The sequence below is a fragment of the Trichomonas vaginalis genome, chromosome I, assembly GCF_026262505.1.
Source record: "Trichomonas vaginalis G3 chromosome I, whole genome shotgun sequence".
NCBI lineage: Eukaryota > Parabasalia > Trichomonadida > Trichomonadidae > Trichomonas > Trichomonas vaginalis.
In genome coordinates this window covers 8,263,218-8,279,195 of record NC_067203.1, presented here as the reverse complement: position 1 = coordinate 8,279,195, position 15,978 = coordinate 8,263,218, and the positions used below count along the sequence as shown (strand labels likewise).

The following is a 15,978-nucleotide window of genomic DNA, read 5'->3' as shown; positions in this document are numbered from 1 at the left end:
ACTTGGAGCTTATGACGCAGTAAATAAAATGAGTGGAGGAAGGGTTTCGAAGACATTAGATGCAAATAAAGGGAAGATTGGAGGCTGGGTTGTAAAGAAGTTAAGATTAAATAAAATCGGGCTCATAAATAAAGCATCCAATTTGGTTGCGACTGAGTCAGAAAATGCTTTAGGAAAGGACGATGAGTTTGCAAAACACGCAAAAGACTTTAATGACCAGATGAAAGGTGAAACAATGCATTTAAATAGAGTCGATGGAACTAAAGAAAATGTTTCTTCTCCACCAGCGGTTTATCCATACGGGCCTTATGGAATGTATGGAAACCCTTATGAACGACCATTTGACCCATTGACTGGTGGAAGTAACTGGTATCATTACGGACGAAGAAGAAAGACAGTTAAGCTGGAGACAGACGTGAAGAAAGCAACTAAAAAGAAACCAAGGAAGAGAGTTATAAAGCAATGAATTCAAGTGGGTGAAAAAAGAGGTGAAAAAAGAGGTGAGATCTCACCACTTCACCTAAATTTATTTTTGTGCTATGTTTTCATACGTGTGAGGGTGGTGATATCATTAATTTTTAAGTTTATTTTTAAGTTTATTTTTATTTTATTTGGATGTAATGACGAAAACTATTGAGATAACAAACTACAACGGTCATGAGTTCAAGAATTTGTTCTTCGTTCCTCGTGAAAATACATTCTATCAGATACGAGGGAGAAAGGGTAAAGTTAGTTTGAGCGTTTATGAAGGAATGAAGAATGGAAAGTTTATACAAGCATACGATACAAACGGTAAACGTGTTTCATTAGCTTTGTCAAAACTTACTAACATTTATTTTGACAGTGATTTTGACCTATATGAAGAAGAAAGTGAGTCAGAAGATTATGAGCTGTTATGTGAAGCACAGCAATGGGAGGAGTTGCAATACTTTTGTAAGTGAGAACGTTTATTTTTACATTAGTGAGGTGAAGTGGTTGGTGGCTTTGTAAATATTTAAGGTTAAGTTAGTGTTGTCGTTTGTGTTGTAAAATATACGTTAACGGTTTTGTAAAGTGTCAAATTCACATATAATGGGTAAGGTGGAACGCAGTGCCACAGTACACATGATATGTATACTAACTGTGTTTAGCACAAACCTGAATACTGCGAATAGAAATAAACAAGTTACATATATATAAAGTTTATTTAAATATAATCACCATTGGATTCAATCACGCGTTCGCAGCGATCGATCCAGGCTTGAAAGACACGCTTTAAATCATCATGAGAAAATTGCTCAAATTGCTCTCTTACAAAATTTTCAAGATCATCTGGACTCGCGAATTCGCGTCCTTCAGCTCTTTTTTAGCGTGCCGAATAAATAAAAGTCAGAGTGTGCAATATCAGGTGAATAAATTGGGTTTGGAACAACTTTGACATTGTTTTCCACCAAGTAATTCATTACCTTATGACTTTTGTGAACTCTTGAATTATCAAAATGAATTGCAAACTTTTGTTTTTGTTGTTTGGATTTCTCAAACTCATCAGAATTGATAATTTGAGTAAGAACATTGTCAATTAGATACTGAGCATTCATCGTATTAGGTTTTTGAAGAATATCAATTGCGATGATGCCATTCACGCCCCAAAAAACCGACAACATCATCATTGGTGTGTCAATTTTTTTCTTCGGGAATGTTTGCGGATTTTCATCCTTCGGGATCCACATGATTTTGGCTTCTGTTGCATATTGAAACCAAGACTCGTCCCTGTTACTAAAAAGCGAAACTTCTTGGATTGATACGCACCCAATATAGAGAGGAGCTCTTTCGAAAATTGGACTCTAGATTTTTTTTGAACTGAATTAAGGTTGTGCGGAACCCAACGTGTATACGTTTTGTAGTTCAAATAATTGTGCAGATAATAACTGACTGTTGTACGTGGTATCTTTGTCATCTCCTCTATCCTTCTGAGTGATGCTCTTGGGTCTTCATCTAGCGCTTGAAGAATTGCTTTGATTTTTCTTTGATCCGGCGATTTTTTGTCAATTTTTATGATGGGCGCCTTTTTGTTCATGAAGTGATACATCCTAACATGATACGTTACAGTGGAATAGCTAGGAGCATCCATACCGAAGCATTTTACCAATGTCTCGTAGATTTTTTTACAGTCTTTGCATTTTTTTGCAAGAGCGAGGATGTTTTCTTTATGATTCATTAAAAAAATGAAAAAAATCCCGCCAAAATTTCCCGCGAAACCGCCTCTTGTCTCAAAATTCATTTTATATCCCGGCATGGCGCCAAAATACAACATACTCATCATATACATATATTCATATTTTTTATTATATATTTATAATCAGCATATATCTCCTTTAATAGTCTCATATAGAGCGCTGTGCTAAACGCACCTTTGGACACCCTATATATTGCATGGGATAAAGTTGATGAACTTAAAAGTAAATTCCCAAATCTTGATATTAATCAGGAAAAAAATTATGAAATCACACTACTTGATTGTGCAATTAAATATGGATCAGAATTATGTTTCAATTACTTGAAAAGTTTAGGAGCTAAATACACAGATAACTCCGAAAAATACGCTGTTCAAGGCGGAAATAATAACATTTTTATGCAAATGATAGAAGATGGTAAAACATTTGATAAAATGATTGATACAGCATTGGATTATCGAAACTATGAAATTGCTGAGTATCTTAAATCAAATTTTAGACAAACTCCAAATCAAATAGCAGAAAGCATGTATTTCGGTAATTATGATGTTGTTTCGTATTTAATTTCTAATGGTGAAAATATTAATAAACTTTTATTTCTTTTTCTTTTCATATTTATCATTGCTTTATCACATTCTTCTTCTTTTCATATTTTTCATTGTTTAGTGGCATTCTTTTTCTTTTTATAATAATCATTGTTTTATGAAATTCTCTGTCTTTTAATATTTATCATTGATTTGTAGCATTCTTTTTCTTTTCATATTTATTGATGTTTTATACAATTCTCTTTCATTTAATATTTATCATTGTTTTATTACATTCACATTCTTTTCATATTAATCATTGTTTTATTATATTCTCTTTCTCTTCATAATTATCATAGTTTTATAGAATCCTCTTTCTTTTCATATATATCATTGTTTGATGAAATTCTTTTTCTTTTCATGTTTTTCATTTTTTATCTAATTCTCTCAATATTCATGATTCCCCTCTTAGTATTGCAATCAAAACAAATTCAGCAGAAATTGTCAAATTCTTTGTAGAACATGGTGCTAATGTTAATGAGACCTTAATTCTCTTTCTTTTGATATTTATCATTGCTTTATTTTTTTCTTCTTCTTTTCATATTCATTATTGTTTTATAACATTTTCTTTCTTTTCATATTTATTATTGTGTTATTTTTTCTTCTTCTTTTCATATTTATCATTCCTTTATATAATTCTATTTCTTTTCATATTTATTATTGTTTTATATAATTCTATTTCTTTTCATATTTCTCATTGTTTTATATAATTCTATTTCTTTTCATATTTCTCATTGTTTTATATAATTCTATTTCTTTTCATATTTCTCATTGTTTTATAGAATTCTCTTTCTTTTCATATTTATTATTGTTTTATCCCATTATCTTTCTTTTCATATTAATCATTGTTTTATAACATTTTCTTTCTTTTCATATTTATTATTGTTTTATTTTTTTCTTCTTCTTTTCATATTTATCATTGCTTTATACAATTCTATTTCTTTTCATATTTATCATTGTTTTATACAATTCTTTCAATATCCATGAATGCCCTCTTAGTATTGCAATCAAAATGAATTTAACAGAAATTATTGAATTCTTAGTTGAACATGGTGCAACTAATAGATTGGAAAATTGAGAGAAAGTGAGAGGAGTTTACACACTTCATCCACACGCGTCAAAAATTTGTCTTTTCGTGACACAACATAAGTGTCTGCTTTATTGCATAAAGAAATTTAAAGTTTATTACTCTCTAATTTGGTTTGATGGTTTAAAATCATCAAATATAAAGTGGAAACTCATATTTTTCTTTCAAGATTTACTGAGAAAATTTCTGATATTTATTCTAGCAAAGTCCAAGAATGCTCTCCATAATTTCCCCCAATAAACAAATTTTAGACTTATGGAAGTTGCTATAGATTACTTTCACATATACCATTCAAGAAAATATTCATTAAATCAATACTTAATTCAAGGTTAAATACTTTATCTATATAAAATTTAAGCACAAAATAAGTTATAAATATGACTATGATTGATTTTTAGATACAAATTTTGCCAAATTGAAATTATTCTCTGATTTTGGATTGTTGGATCTAATAACATTAATAACGAAATTACAAACAACAAATATTTGTATTACCAAAATATACTTTTTCATTAAATCGTGCACTATCAATTGCAATCTTTCTCATATCATATTCTTAAAATCTTTAAAATCTGATTCATTTGCATTAATGTTATTCTGTAAATTCGCATTTATCACAGCCGTGATTTCAAAAACTTCTTGACTCCATTATTATAGCAACGGCACAAAAGTGACGTATCAGATAGGAAAAAATTCTCCAGCTATATCACATTCAAACTTTTGTTAGGAAATTTACCATAAGCGGTTCATTGGCAAACAATTTTCATGATTATTATCATATATAATCATGTCATCAGTTTCAGTGCTTGTATTTACGAAAGATTTACAAGTACTCAAAAAAATTCCGAATAATAAATCTTATGATTTTTAAATTATATAAAGATAGATCTAAAAAGTTTATATGGAAAATTTTCAAACGATTATTTTTCATTCAAATTGATTCTATAATTTTTATGGAAAATTTTTAATTGTTATTTCATTTTTTTAATCAATGCAAGAACAATTTGATTCGAATGAATACAATTACTTTATTCAAGGTCATCGACGTAGAGTAAAGATTTCTAATCTTTATAATGATATTTCTTTAAACAGAAAAGATCCTCAAATTATCTTGAAGAATTTGAGCGAGATCATTGATATTGTCAAAGATTACTGGGACTTCTACACGGATTCATGTTTTTCTGCTAATCAAACAGAATTATTGTTCACATTTTTAAAAGATAAGGAATTATTGGACTCAGAACCGCAAATCAGAGATCTTACAATTTATATCTTATCGCATGGAGCCAGTGGATTGCTTTCTTCATTCAATTACGAAAATAAAATTACAAGTGTTGAAAATATCATGATTTTACTTGAAATCATTGCTAATCCACATAATAACAATGAAATGCAAAATGCTATAACTCTCTTGAAGTACATTATGAATTATACAACTAATAAACTTGGAAATGGATATATCGCAGATTACCTTGCAAAAAATGTAGATAAATTTTATCCATCAGTTATTTGTTTTATTGTTGAAAAACTCAGCCTCATTTCGGAGCAAGCAGCAGAGATCTTAGAAAACTATCTTTTGGGCTACATCATTGAACACCATGATATTATTGACGATTTCGTCCATGAACAACTTTCATATTCGTTGGCAGCCATTGCATATCTTCCAAAAGTTTCAGAAAATAATGTCCAAGTTTATGCATTTATGGAAGAATACTTACAATCAAATGATCCAGTATTTATTGATGCAGGATTAAAAGTTGCGCAAACATTAACTTTGAAAATTGAAACAATTAAAAATTCAATTTTGGGATTCTTGGATAGCCAAGTTTCATCAATTCTTATAAAAACTATTGGAATACTTATTGCAAATTCTGCAGTTTGGGAGAATGATGAAGAATGCTGTGACATCATCATTAATAAATTAAATGATTTGTTCAATTTCGGTAACGGAAAGGTCCAGAATATGTCAATTGATCTGATGACATGTGTAGATCCTAAAAGCTGCAGGATTACTGAAGATATTATTGATACTTTGATTGAAATGTTGGCGACAAATTCACGTAGATCCGATGAAATCTTAAAAATTCTTGTTAATTTTGCCTTTAATATAAGAAGAGGTACTATTGAATGTGATATTAATTTGGATGATTTTCAAAATAGAATTTGGGAAAATGAAACATATATTGATGAATTTGTAAAGCATTCACCAAATTCTCAAGGCGAATATCAGAAACTAATGACTATTCTTCAAGCTTGATGTTGAACTTTAATTTTGTTAAGTAATTTTATATGAGAATAAAAGATATGTTTTCAGAATATTTATTTTTTTAAATGTAAATATATTGGAATACCAATAACTTCAAATTGTTTTGGGCATTACGATTTCATTGAAAAAGGGACCCAAAAAAATTTGAATTGATGGGTATTATTTTATACTTTTTTTATATAAATCTCAATACTATCTTTTTTATATGTCATTTTAAAGGACAAGCCAGCATATTCATTGAAAAAATTATCTACTGCTCAAGATTGACGTGTATGATTCCGGATTTATAATGAATATTCATACTCGTTGAAAACCTGTTACCTATGAATATTAATGAGACACTCGTATAATAATTACCAATTTAGAAAAATGTATAAAAATCTATATTTATTTATAAAAGTTAATAAAAAATATTATTCAAGGAAAAATGGAAATTGTGAATCATCATTTGCTTCATTGTTTTGCTGTTGGTCCTGTTCTGGTTCTGCTTGTTGTTCTGTATTTTCATTTGTATATTTTGGAATCTTTTTTTCCTGAACAAAATCAGCAGAAACCTTTAGAGAACTCATTAATTGTATATTATTTTTATCAAATTCAGGGTCATGTCTGTTCAATCCTGAGAAGCGCACGATGAAATCAGCGACAGTACTCTGTGTAATGGAACTAGAAAGAAGCCTATCAACTAATTCAGGAACCTCAAAATCAGGTATTATATGTTTTTCAGTCAAAACTCTAACAAAGAAATCTTGATAATTCTTCAATTCAGCTTGGAAATTACCAATGCTGATTATCTTGTAGTAATAGTCATAAATGAATCTTGCCTGTCCTGTTATTGATATTCTCATTATTTCAAGGAACCAATGGTGTACAAAATATATTGAGTTTTCATCCTCAGGATCCATTGCTTCTCGGAAAACTTTTTCTCTATCATTAGCTCCGTAATTACAAATAGATAGTAAGATCATGAATAACAATTTATGAGCGGCAATTGATGTTTGAACATCCTCACTTTCCATGAAATGGAAAGCATACTCCACCATGTTCTTAAACAACTCAGGATGAATATTAATAATTTCTCCAATGTGATTATTATAATTAACAACAAATCTCAAGAAATAAATAATTTCCGGACGGCAAGAAATATCCACATTTTGAGTAATTGCGAAGTTAATGATATTGAAATACATGGATTCACTATTTTCATTAACATTCCATATTTCTTGGTTTGTGTATTTCGCGTAATAAACAATATTTCTTAGAAAAGTAAAAACAAAAGGAACAAAACATTGTGGATTAACTTCTGCGAAAATGTTGAATATATTTGGCAGGAAATCATTTCCAAGATGTTCCATTGTAGTTCTTGGTTCGAATGTCTTCAAAATCAGGTCTAAAACTCTGATACTTTTTTCAATCATTTTCTTAAAAAGTGACACCATATTTTCATCTTTTTGTTCTTGTTGTAAATACGAAGAAAAAGTTTGGAACAAAGTAGAAATAGAAGGAATAATGAATTCAAACAAATATTTAACCAATGGGTTAAGAGTATCAATTGGAAATCTATCATCATATTTTTCAAAAGTTTGTTTCAAAATTTGAATCATTTTGCTGTCATCTTCTCTTATGTCTTCAACTTCTGATTTTGGATTAACAAGAACTTCATAACAAAGGAATATATCGCATGCATGAATGAAAGACTGCATTGTTTCTGGATTCTCGTAATTTAATTGGTTAAAAGAATCAATTATATTTGTTTGAATATTTGAATAAATTCTTCCAAACAAATTTTCTTTTGTTTGTTTTATTTCTTCATAATATTCTGGAGTGTCCATTTCAACACCATAAGATCTATTTGAGCTTACTTGAGATGTCATCATCAAATAAATAGAACATGCAAATTTGACTAAAGAAAAGTGACAATTTTGTAAATTTTTATCCCAAATTTCGAAAAATTTTTCAGGTAAATCAGGAAGAATTGGAGGGATTGGTTCATCAGGCTTTTCTTCAATTTTAATAGTATTAGCAAATATCGGATAAGTAGTTGATATTGATTTCACATATGGCAGGAAATAACAAATCTTATTAAGGCATTCCGCTGCAACAGCATTTAATATTTCATCTTCTCTGTTGAACCATTCAAAAAATTTAAAAATTATGCCACGTAATAAATGCCTGTAATGTGCATCTCTTAAACGGTCAAAAATTTGGGAGAAGTAAAAACCACTTAAAGCACAAATCTGAGGATCTTCACTATCTAAAAGAGAAAGGAATAAATCCATAGTATTATCTATAATTTGATTCACAGATTTTAATAAATTTGCCTTGTCATTTTTTCCTAAAATTGAACAAATAGAAATTAAAGAAATCAAAGTTTTGATGTTTTCTTCCGGAGATTTTTCCCCTTCTGTTATTTCTACATACAAATGTCTAACGAAATCAACAACAAGTTCATCAGCCAATCTAAACAAATTACTAATAATATTCTCGTGTTGACAAAACAAAGAATTTTTGTCATCTGATGCGAAAGAAATGTTTTTTTCTTCGTCAATGCTAAAAGGAGAAGAAACTCCATGAGAAACAGAGTCAATGAGACTTGGAATTAAATCATGAATGATCTCATAGATAGTGGGTTTCTCTGTATTGCCTAATTTAATAATTACATTCATTATTAATCTGTCAAAGAATTTCAGAAAAACTAAATAAATTTCTTGTAAAGAATTGTCTTCTAAAAAGGCTTGAGAAACGAAGGAAAACAAAGTAGACATCTTCTGGATAACAAATGTTAATGTTGCTTTGAAATCATAAAAGGAGGTCTGAAAATCAGTGATTCTTGAGAAAAAAAGTGGAATTAAATTTGTATATATCTCATAAAAGTTTCTGTCTTGAAGAAGATCTTGTGGTTCACTGTTGTTATCTGGTAAATACTGGCAAATCGAATGAAATAGCTCTATATCTTTTGAACTTGGATTTGTATTGTAAATTAACAAAGATAATAAGCATCTGGTGAGAGGACCAAGTAAATATTGATAGTTCTGACTGAGATAGTCTGTAAGAGAGTCGATATCAATTGGAATATCTGTAATTTTGCAAATTTTTGAAATAAAATCGAAAGTTTCAACGAAAATTTCAAATGTGTCTTCATTAAGTTGCTGTCTAAGTATGAATATAAGGTAATCTTCATATATCTTACTGTTGGCGTTTATTTCGGCAATTTGTTGAATAGTAATAAAATTTCTGTAGTTTTCGTCATGAGAACGATTATAAAGTGCAATAGAAAGTGTTTTAAGTTCGTACATGGCAAATCTAATACGATGAACTTCATCTGGAGAAATTTCAAAATCTCTAAGTTTCGAAATGAAGTCGTTCCATGTATTTGGCCATTCTATTAGGGCTATATTCCCTAGTATATCAGATGTAAGTGATAAAATGTCTGTTGTTTGGTTTAAATTATTTATACAAAAATTGAAAAAGTTGTTTTTGAATGTTTTCGATGCAGCATCATTTGGATCCCATCCTTTTTGTATCTTGGCTTGAATGGCTTGTAATAAAATAACTAACTGATGTTCTTCCAATTCTTTTGTTAATAAATCATATGAAAACTTATAGAAATTCTTATCTTCTATGAACTGTTGGATACTCGCAGCTCCAGTTTCACTGTTTTCTGTAAAATCTTGGCATATTTTAGCCCATGTTTCAACAGTCATCGAATTCATCACTAAATTGAAGACTTTTTTTGACTAAAATTCATGTAATCAATACATTAGGATCAGCTAATTTCAGATGTATTGATATTTGACATGTTACCAATTTGTAATGAAAAATTTGAAAGCTTTACAAAAAAAATGAGTTTTATACCTCCACCAAACTTTGGTTATGTTGAACCTGATTTATATCGGTCTGCTGTACCAAGTGACATGAATTTTCCATTTCTACAGACTCTACATCTCAAAACAGTCATTTATTTATCATTAGATGCTCCCTCAGTACTATTTCTCGAATTTTTAAAGGAACATAATATAGAATTAAAGCAAATATCTGGTGCAGAAACAACTGGCTTCGCCCAAAGGGTTTCAGAACAATTAGTTTTAGATGCACTTCATTCATTACTAAATCCTAATGCTTATCCTATTATTGTTATGTGTAATTTAGGAAGACATAGAACTGGAACTGTTATTGGCTGCCTTAGACGTCTTCAAAAATGGAGTTTATCTGCCATTTTTGATGAATTTCGTAGATTTACAAATGCAAAATCTAGCCCTCAACATGAGCAATTTATAGAGTTGTTTGATACAGAATTAGTAGAAATACCAGAGAAAGTCGATCAATTACCTTTCAAGTTAATAAATACTGTGCAAAAAGCACCAGAAGAGCCTCCGCAAGTGCCTCAGAAAAGAATTAGTTTCAAGTTACCGCAAATGCCTCAAAAACTTTCAGGCTCTACTTTCTTTTAAAATTGTATTTTATTTCTTTTTTTATACAAATCACTATTTTCAATAACTCATATATTTATCATGAGAAATAACATAATTCTTGAAGTTGTTATGAAATATTACATAATTTGCCTTTAAGGGAGGCTTCCGACCAGAAAGCTCTCTCAATTTTTTGTGATGTTTACACCAAAAGTGAGATTCGTTAAGCGTTTTTCTCGTTGAATATTGAGTTTCCCGGATTTTGAGTTATTCATAAAGCTCCTCTATATTATACCCTATCTACTGATATGATTATTTTTGAAAAATCTCTTAAATCGACCTGCACTGAATTTTTTAGGGAAAATTCGAAATTTTCTAGGCGTTTTCTGTAACGTTTTTTACGGAATAAAATCCGAAAAATAATTTTTTGAAGAATCATTTGGGTAGAATACTTATCGAAAATTATATTTATTATAATTTTGGTCGATAAAAATAAGCGGATTCAAAACTGGCAAAAACCCTTTCGGCAATTTGTGGACGATTCCGAACCCCCTCATTTTTGAAATTTAATAAGAAAAATAGAATCTTTATTAAATATAGATTTTAAAAAACTTGGCTATAAATTACGAAATTTTCTCACTTGGGCTAAAAAGTGACAATTTGGTCGGAAGCCGCCCTTAAAATTAGTTTCTGTTGTGATTTATATGTATTGGGGGCGAGCATCATAAGAAAATTTTTTCGAAAAATAGGGGGTGTTAGTATACTCAACCCCCTCATTAATTATCGTTTCTAGAGGAATAGGAACAGAGGCCTTTTTTCAGGTAACCTTTAAGAAGTTTCCGAAAGAGTTTATGCTCATATAACCTCATTTCCAGGTAAATAGGGGGCATTGTTCTACTAAAAGTTTAGTTGCATACTGGCCTTGTTTCCTAAGAAACTTAATCAAGAGGCTATCTCAATAAGCCTTGACTAACAGGAATAGGATAAAGGAATATGCAATACTGAACTACCGTAATCTTAAAGCAATAACCGATAGACGCAAGCTCATCACTACTTGTTTGGTTGTTCAACGAATCTTTTTATATCACAGTACACCACGCGTATCTCATACCTCCATCCAATAGATGATTTACTCATAATTACATTTAAAACCCAAAAGTCGACTTTTTTTTTTGAAAATATTATTCAGATTCAACGAAAACTTTCATTCATGATACATCTATATAAAATCTTCCAAGATATAATTACTTATATTCACAAAAAATATCATTCTTTTTCTATATTTTGAACAAATTTATGCAACCATCATGATTTTCGTCCAGGAATCAAGTCTCATACCTCTATGTATATATGAAATCATATTTTTCCGTAGAATGCTACATTTTTATATTTTTTCCTAAATTTTAATTTTTTACTTCTTTTTAATTTCCTTTTATTAATAGCACACTATCTTCCAAGATGGATTTTCAATTTTTGCATCACAACTACATTGCTACATATTTTTTGCATAATAATTCTTATCCTTCTTTAAAATCCACTAGGCTAGTGCTCACATTAGTTTTATATATTTGAAAATACTTATAGCTTCTTAAATTCGCAATTGAATCTTATCTTTTGTCTGGTTATTCTCCAAATACAATTCAAAACACTCTTTGAATATTCTGATAAGCCATTCTCAGCTTACACATAGTAAACCAAATTCGACCACAATCATCTTTCAATATGTAATATTTATGGTAATACTTGAATTTTTATCTCATGAAACAAACTTTATTATGAAAGGCATATTTCAGATTTAAATTCACATCAAACTAATGCAAAATGTATCTTATTGACAAATCCAGACTTCAAGATATTTCATGAAATTTGATTTCCTTCAAATATTAGAATAACTATTTCAAATCAAACAAGCAAAATCATAAAGTAACAATATTGGTTTATTTGGCTCTGAAAATAATTGCAAATATTGATTAAATAAACAATTTAATATATTATTTTTCGAGCAAAGAGAATATTATTCAAGAAAATTAATAAATTTGACATCTACTATTAATTTTCACATATTTTTGAATGTATTATCTCAACGCAACAATACTATTGGATAAAAAATTCGGTATGTAATGGTTTTATTTGAAAAGCGTATGGGTATTATTTAAGATAATGTATATAAAATAAACGAAGTTACTTATAAATATGCTCGGAAGAAAGTATAATGCTGCATTAAAGAAGGTAGGCTAAAGAACCTAAAAGCATGTTTCGGTAATATTGATTACTTATTCCACAAGAGTGATGGTAAATCCTATTCCTGTTAGTCAAGGCTTATTGAGATAGCCTCTTGATTAAGTTTCTTAGGAAACAAGGCCAGTATGCAACTAAACTTTTAGTAGAACAATGCCCCCTATTTACCTGGAAATGAGGTTATATGAGCATAAACTCTTTCGGAAACTTCTTAAAGGTTACCTGAAAAAAGGCCTCTGTTCCTATTCCTCTAGAAACGATAATTAATGAGGGGGTTGAGTATACTAACACCCCCTATTTTTCGAAAAAATTTTCTTATGATGCTCGCCCCCATTAGTATAAGTCAGTGATTAATAAAATTGATGCGAAAGTATGTCTCTTATATCTAGCTTATTTATCAAAGAAATATATGGAATTTTTTATAATATCTGCTAATTTATAAATATCATATAATGCATTAGTTAATTTAATGATATAAGGATAAATCTATGAATACAAGAAGCTCAAACCACTGACATTCGATACTTCATTAATGGATTATGGATATCCATGATTAGTGTAGCGCGAATGGATCTATTGTATTGAAAATAAGAGCATAATAGTTTGTTTCCTACTAATATTTTTTTAAGGGTGGCTTCCGACCAAATTGTCACTTTTTAGCCCAAGTGAGAAAATTTCGTAATTTATAGCCAAGTTTTTTAAAATCTATATTTAATAAAGATTCTATTTTTCTTATTAAATTTCAAAAATGAGGGGGTTCGGAATCGTCCACAAATTGCCGAAAGGGTTTTTGCCAGTTTTGAATCCGCTTATTTTTATCGACCAAAATTATAATAAATATAATTTTCGATAAGTATTCTACCCAAATGATTCTTCAAAAAATTATTTTTTTTGATTTTTTTCCGTAAAAAACGTTACAGAAAACGCCTAGAAAATTTCGAATTTTCCCTAAAAAATTCAGTGCAGGTCGATTTAAGAGATTTTTCAAAAATAATCATATCAGTAGATAGGGTATAATATAGAGGAGCTTTATGAATAACTCAAAATCCGGGAAACTCAATATTCAACGAGAAAAACGCTTAACGAATCTCACTTTTGGTGTAAACATCACAAAAAATTGAGAGAGCTTTCTGGTCGGAAGCCTCCCTTAAATTGACAGTACTAAAACATGGAATGTAAAATATATCAAATTCTGTTGAAAATAATCGTCATTCTTGTTTATGAAATCATTTCAGCTTCCCTCTTTAGGTTTAAATCTTGGGCTTAATCTCTCCAACATCCCTGTTGGAAATGCGAAAAACGAGAGTCATATTGCCTATTTTTGTGTTCCTTATTCGAATCTTACTGAAGAAGAACTCGAAGAGTTAAAGGAGACTGCTGCAGAAAAGTTTGGTGAAGGTGTAACAGTTGTTCAGATATCCAAAATTCCAGAGCAGTATGCAATTATTCCCCCACAAAATGGAGAATCTGCCATCCCCAATCTTCAAACAATTGATGCTGCATATCAAGATGGTGAGCATCTACCAACATTTTTAGATCAATGCTTAACAGAGCAACAAGCACTTACAAGACAAATTGAACAATTAAATAGTGATTACGAGGCTCAACAGGCTGAAAAGATCCAATTACTAATTGAAAATGCTAAATTGGAAGAAAGAATCAAATATGAGCAAGAAAAACTGAATTCGATATCAAATTGGACCAAAAACGTCAAAGAGAAATATGATCAATATGCCTCCGACAATTAGATTGGCTTGTTACGTATAGGAGTGATATTATATTTGCTCAACTTCAAAAAATTAAAATATCAAATAATAAGAAACCCAAAATGCCAAATTACTTATTGATTTTCGAAATAAATATGTATGTTATGTCTAATGTATATTAAACTATCAACAAAAAAATCTTTCATAATTTTCCAGTCAAATGCATTAAGAAATAAGAAGTTTTGTATGAAACCTGTCAAGGATCATCAGAATGGCAACTTCTAAGCTTCAATTTTCAAGTAATGGAAATTTGGTCATATTTACTTAAACATCTATTATTGTTATATTGATAGGTGTTTTTAAATTAAAATTTCTTTATCTATTAGCAGATTACCAGTCTTTTATAGTAGATATATTAGTAGGTATTTAATATTATCTTTTATATGAGTTACAATTACTTTAATCCCTCAAACATATTCATGTCATACTACAATTTAAGGATTGCAATAAATGAATTTCAGAGCTCGAAATGAATGGTTTGAAATCACTTTTTTTTTTGATCTGAGAGTCTCAGGCAAACAAAGGCTAGTCAGATCAAAAAAATTGTCAGATGTTGTCATTTTTCATTTACCAATAATGAATGGGTATGTTCCTGAAGGCTACCAGCTGGTTTGGAATGATGAGTTTTCAAGCGGTTCTGAACTGAATCCCAATGATTGGAAACATAAAGTCACGCCCTCTGGATGGGTAAACAAAGAACTGCAAAATTATGTCAATGGAGAATACAATGGCAAACGGGTTACCGAGATTAAGGACGGAATGTTGCATGTTACAGCCTTTGAAGATAACAATAAAGTATATTCAGCCAGAGTATCTGCCCATCGTGAGCAAGGATGGCTATATGGATATTTCGAATCGCGAATAAAACTTCCAAAAGGTAAAGGCACATGGCCAGCATTTTGGATGATGCCATCTAACAATGACTATAAAACCAATCCATGGCCCAAATGTGGAGAAATAGACATTATGAAAGAGGTAGGTGTTTGTCCCAACGAAGTTGTGTCATCTATTCATTGTCAGGCACATAATCATTGTAATCGTACTCAGATAAGTATGAGAAAAAAACATTAAAACTGCAGAAACTAAATTCCATGTTTATGGTTGTGAATGGACAGCTGATGCTCTGAAATTCTATGTTGACGGCGAACTACTCATGTCCTATGAAAATGATGGGCAAAACAACCCAGATACTTGGCCTTTCAACAAACCATTCTATATTATTCTCAATCTTGCATGGGGCGGAAAATGGGGTGGCATGAAAGGCGTAGATCAATCAACTCTACCCGTAACGATGGAAGTCGATTATGTCAGAGTGTATCAAAAAGTTTAAGCAACTAGTTTATACATATAAATAACATGCCCCGTTTTTTCGTAATTCTTATAAAATCAGATTTGATCTAATTGATTATGTTTTTTTT

General features: G+C 30.1%; 6 protein-coding genes and 1 pseudogene across 7 annotated transcripts, besides 3 other annotated features; 5 read left to right on the top strand and 2 right to left on the bottom strand.

The window, feature by feature from the left end:
* Nucleotides 1–620: 620 nt before the first annotated feature.
* Nucleotides 621–941, top strand: TVAGG3_0951210 (uncharacterized protein; the record flags this gene model as incomplete). The annotated part of the gene is made up of 1 exon (XM_051253247.1): nucleotides 621–941. The coding sequence occupies one exon, from the start codon at nucleotides 621–623 to the stop codon at nucleotides 939–941; it is 321 nt and encodes a 106-aa protein (XP_051078821.1).
* A 180-nt stretch (nucleotides 942–1,121) lies between these two features.
* Nucleotides 1,122–2,404: a mobile genetic element.
* On the bottom strand, nucleotides 1,187–2,308 carry TVAGG3_0951190 (annotated as a pseudogene). Its single transcript has one exon. A coding segment is annotated over exon 1 (1,122 nt).
* Nucleotides 2,405–4,843: 2,439 nt separating the features above from the next.
* TVAGG3_0951170 (armadillo (ARM) repeat-containing protein family) lies at nucleotides 4,844–6,143 on the top strand (the record flags this gene model as incomplete). The annotated part of the gene is made up of 1 exon (XM_001581522.1): nucleotides 4,876–6,141. The coding sequence occupies one exon, from the start codon at nucleotides 4,876–4,878 to the stop codon at nucleotides 6,139–6,141; it is 1,266 nt and encodes a 421-aa protein (XP_001581572.1).
* Nucleotides 6,144–6,563: 420 nt separating this feature from the next.
* TVAGG3_0951160 (armadillo (ARM) repeat-containing protein family) lies at nucleotides 6,564–9,860 on the bottom strand (the record flags this gene model as incomplete). Its single annotated transcript, XM_001581523.1, has 1 exon — nucleotides 6,564–9,860. The coding sequence occupies one exon, from the start codon at nucleotides 9,858–9,860 to the stop codon at nucleotides 6,564–6,566; it is 3,297 nt and encodes a 1,098-aa protein (XP_001581573.1).
* A 129-nt stretch (nucleotides 9,861–9,989) lies between these two features.
* Nucleotides 9,990–10,598, top strand: TVAGG3_0951150 (protein tyrosine phosphatase protein; the record flags this gene model as incomplete). The annotated part of the gene is made up of 1 exon (XM_001581524.1): nucleotides 9,990–10,598. One exon carries the CDS (start codon nucleotides 9,990–9,992, stop codon nucleotides 10,596–10,598), a length of 609 nt encoding a protein of 202 aa, XP_001581574.1.
* A 117-nt stretch (nucleotides 10,599–10,715) lies between these two features.
* Nucleotides 10,716–11,233: a mobile genetic element.
* Nucleotides 11,234–13,422: 2,189 nt separating this feature from the next.
* Nucleotides 13,423–13,941: a mobile genetic element.
* Nucleotides 13,942–14,000: 59 nt separating this feature from the next.
* TVAGG3_0951120 (uncharacterized protein) lies at nucleotides 14,001–14,684 on the top strand (the record flags this gene model as incomplete). The annotated part of the gene is made up of 1 exon (XM_001581525.1): nucleotides 14,015–14,542. One exon carries the CDS (start codon nucleotides 14,015–14,017, stop codon nucleotides 14,540–14,542), a length of 528 nt encoding a protein of 175 aa, XP_001581575.1.
* A 452-nt stretch (nucleotides 14,685–15,136) lies between these two features.
* Nucleotides 15,137–15,631, top strand: TVAGG3_0951110 (glycosyl hydrolases family 16; the record flags this gene model as incomplete). The annotated part of the gene is made up of 1 exon (XM_001581526.1): nucleotides 15,137–15,631. The coding sequence occupies one exon, from the start codon at nucleotides 15,137–15,139 to the stop codon at nucleotides 15,629–15,631; it is 495 nt and encodes a 164-aa protein (XP_001581576.1).
* Nucleotides 15,632–15,978: the final 347 nt, after the last annotated feature.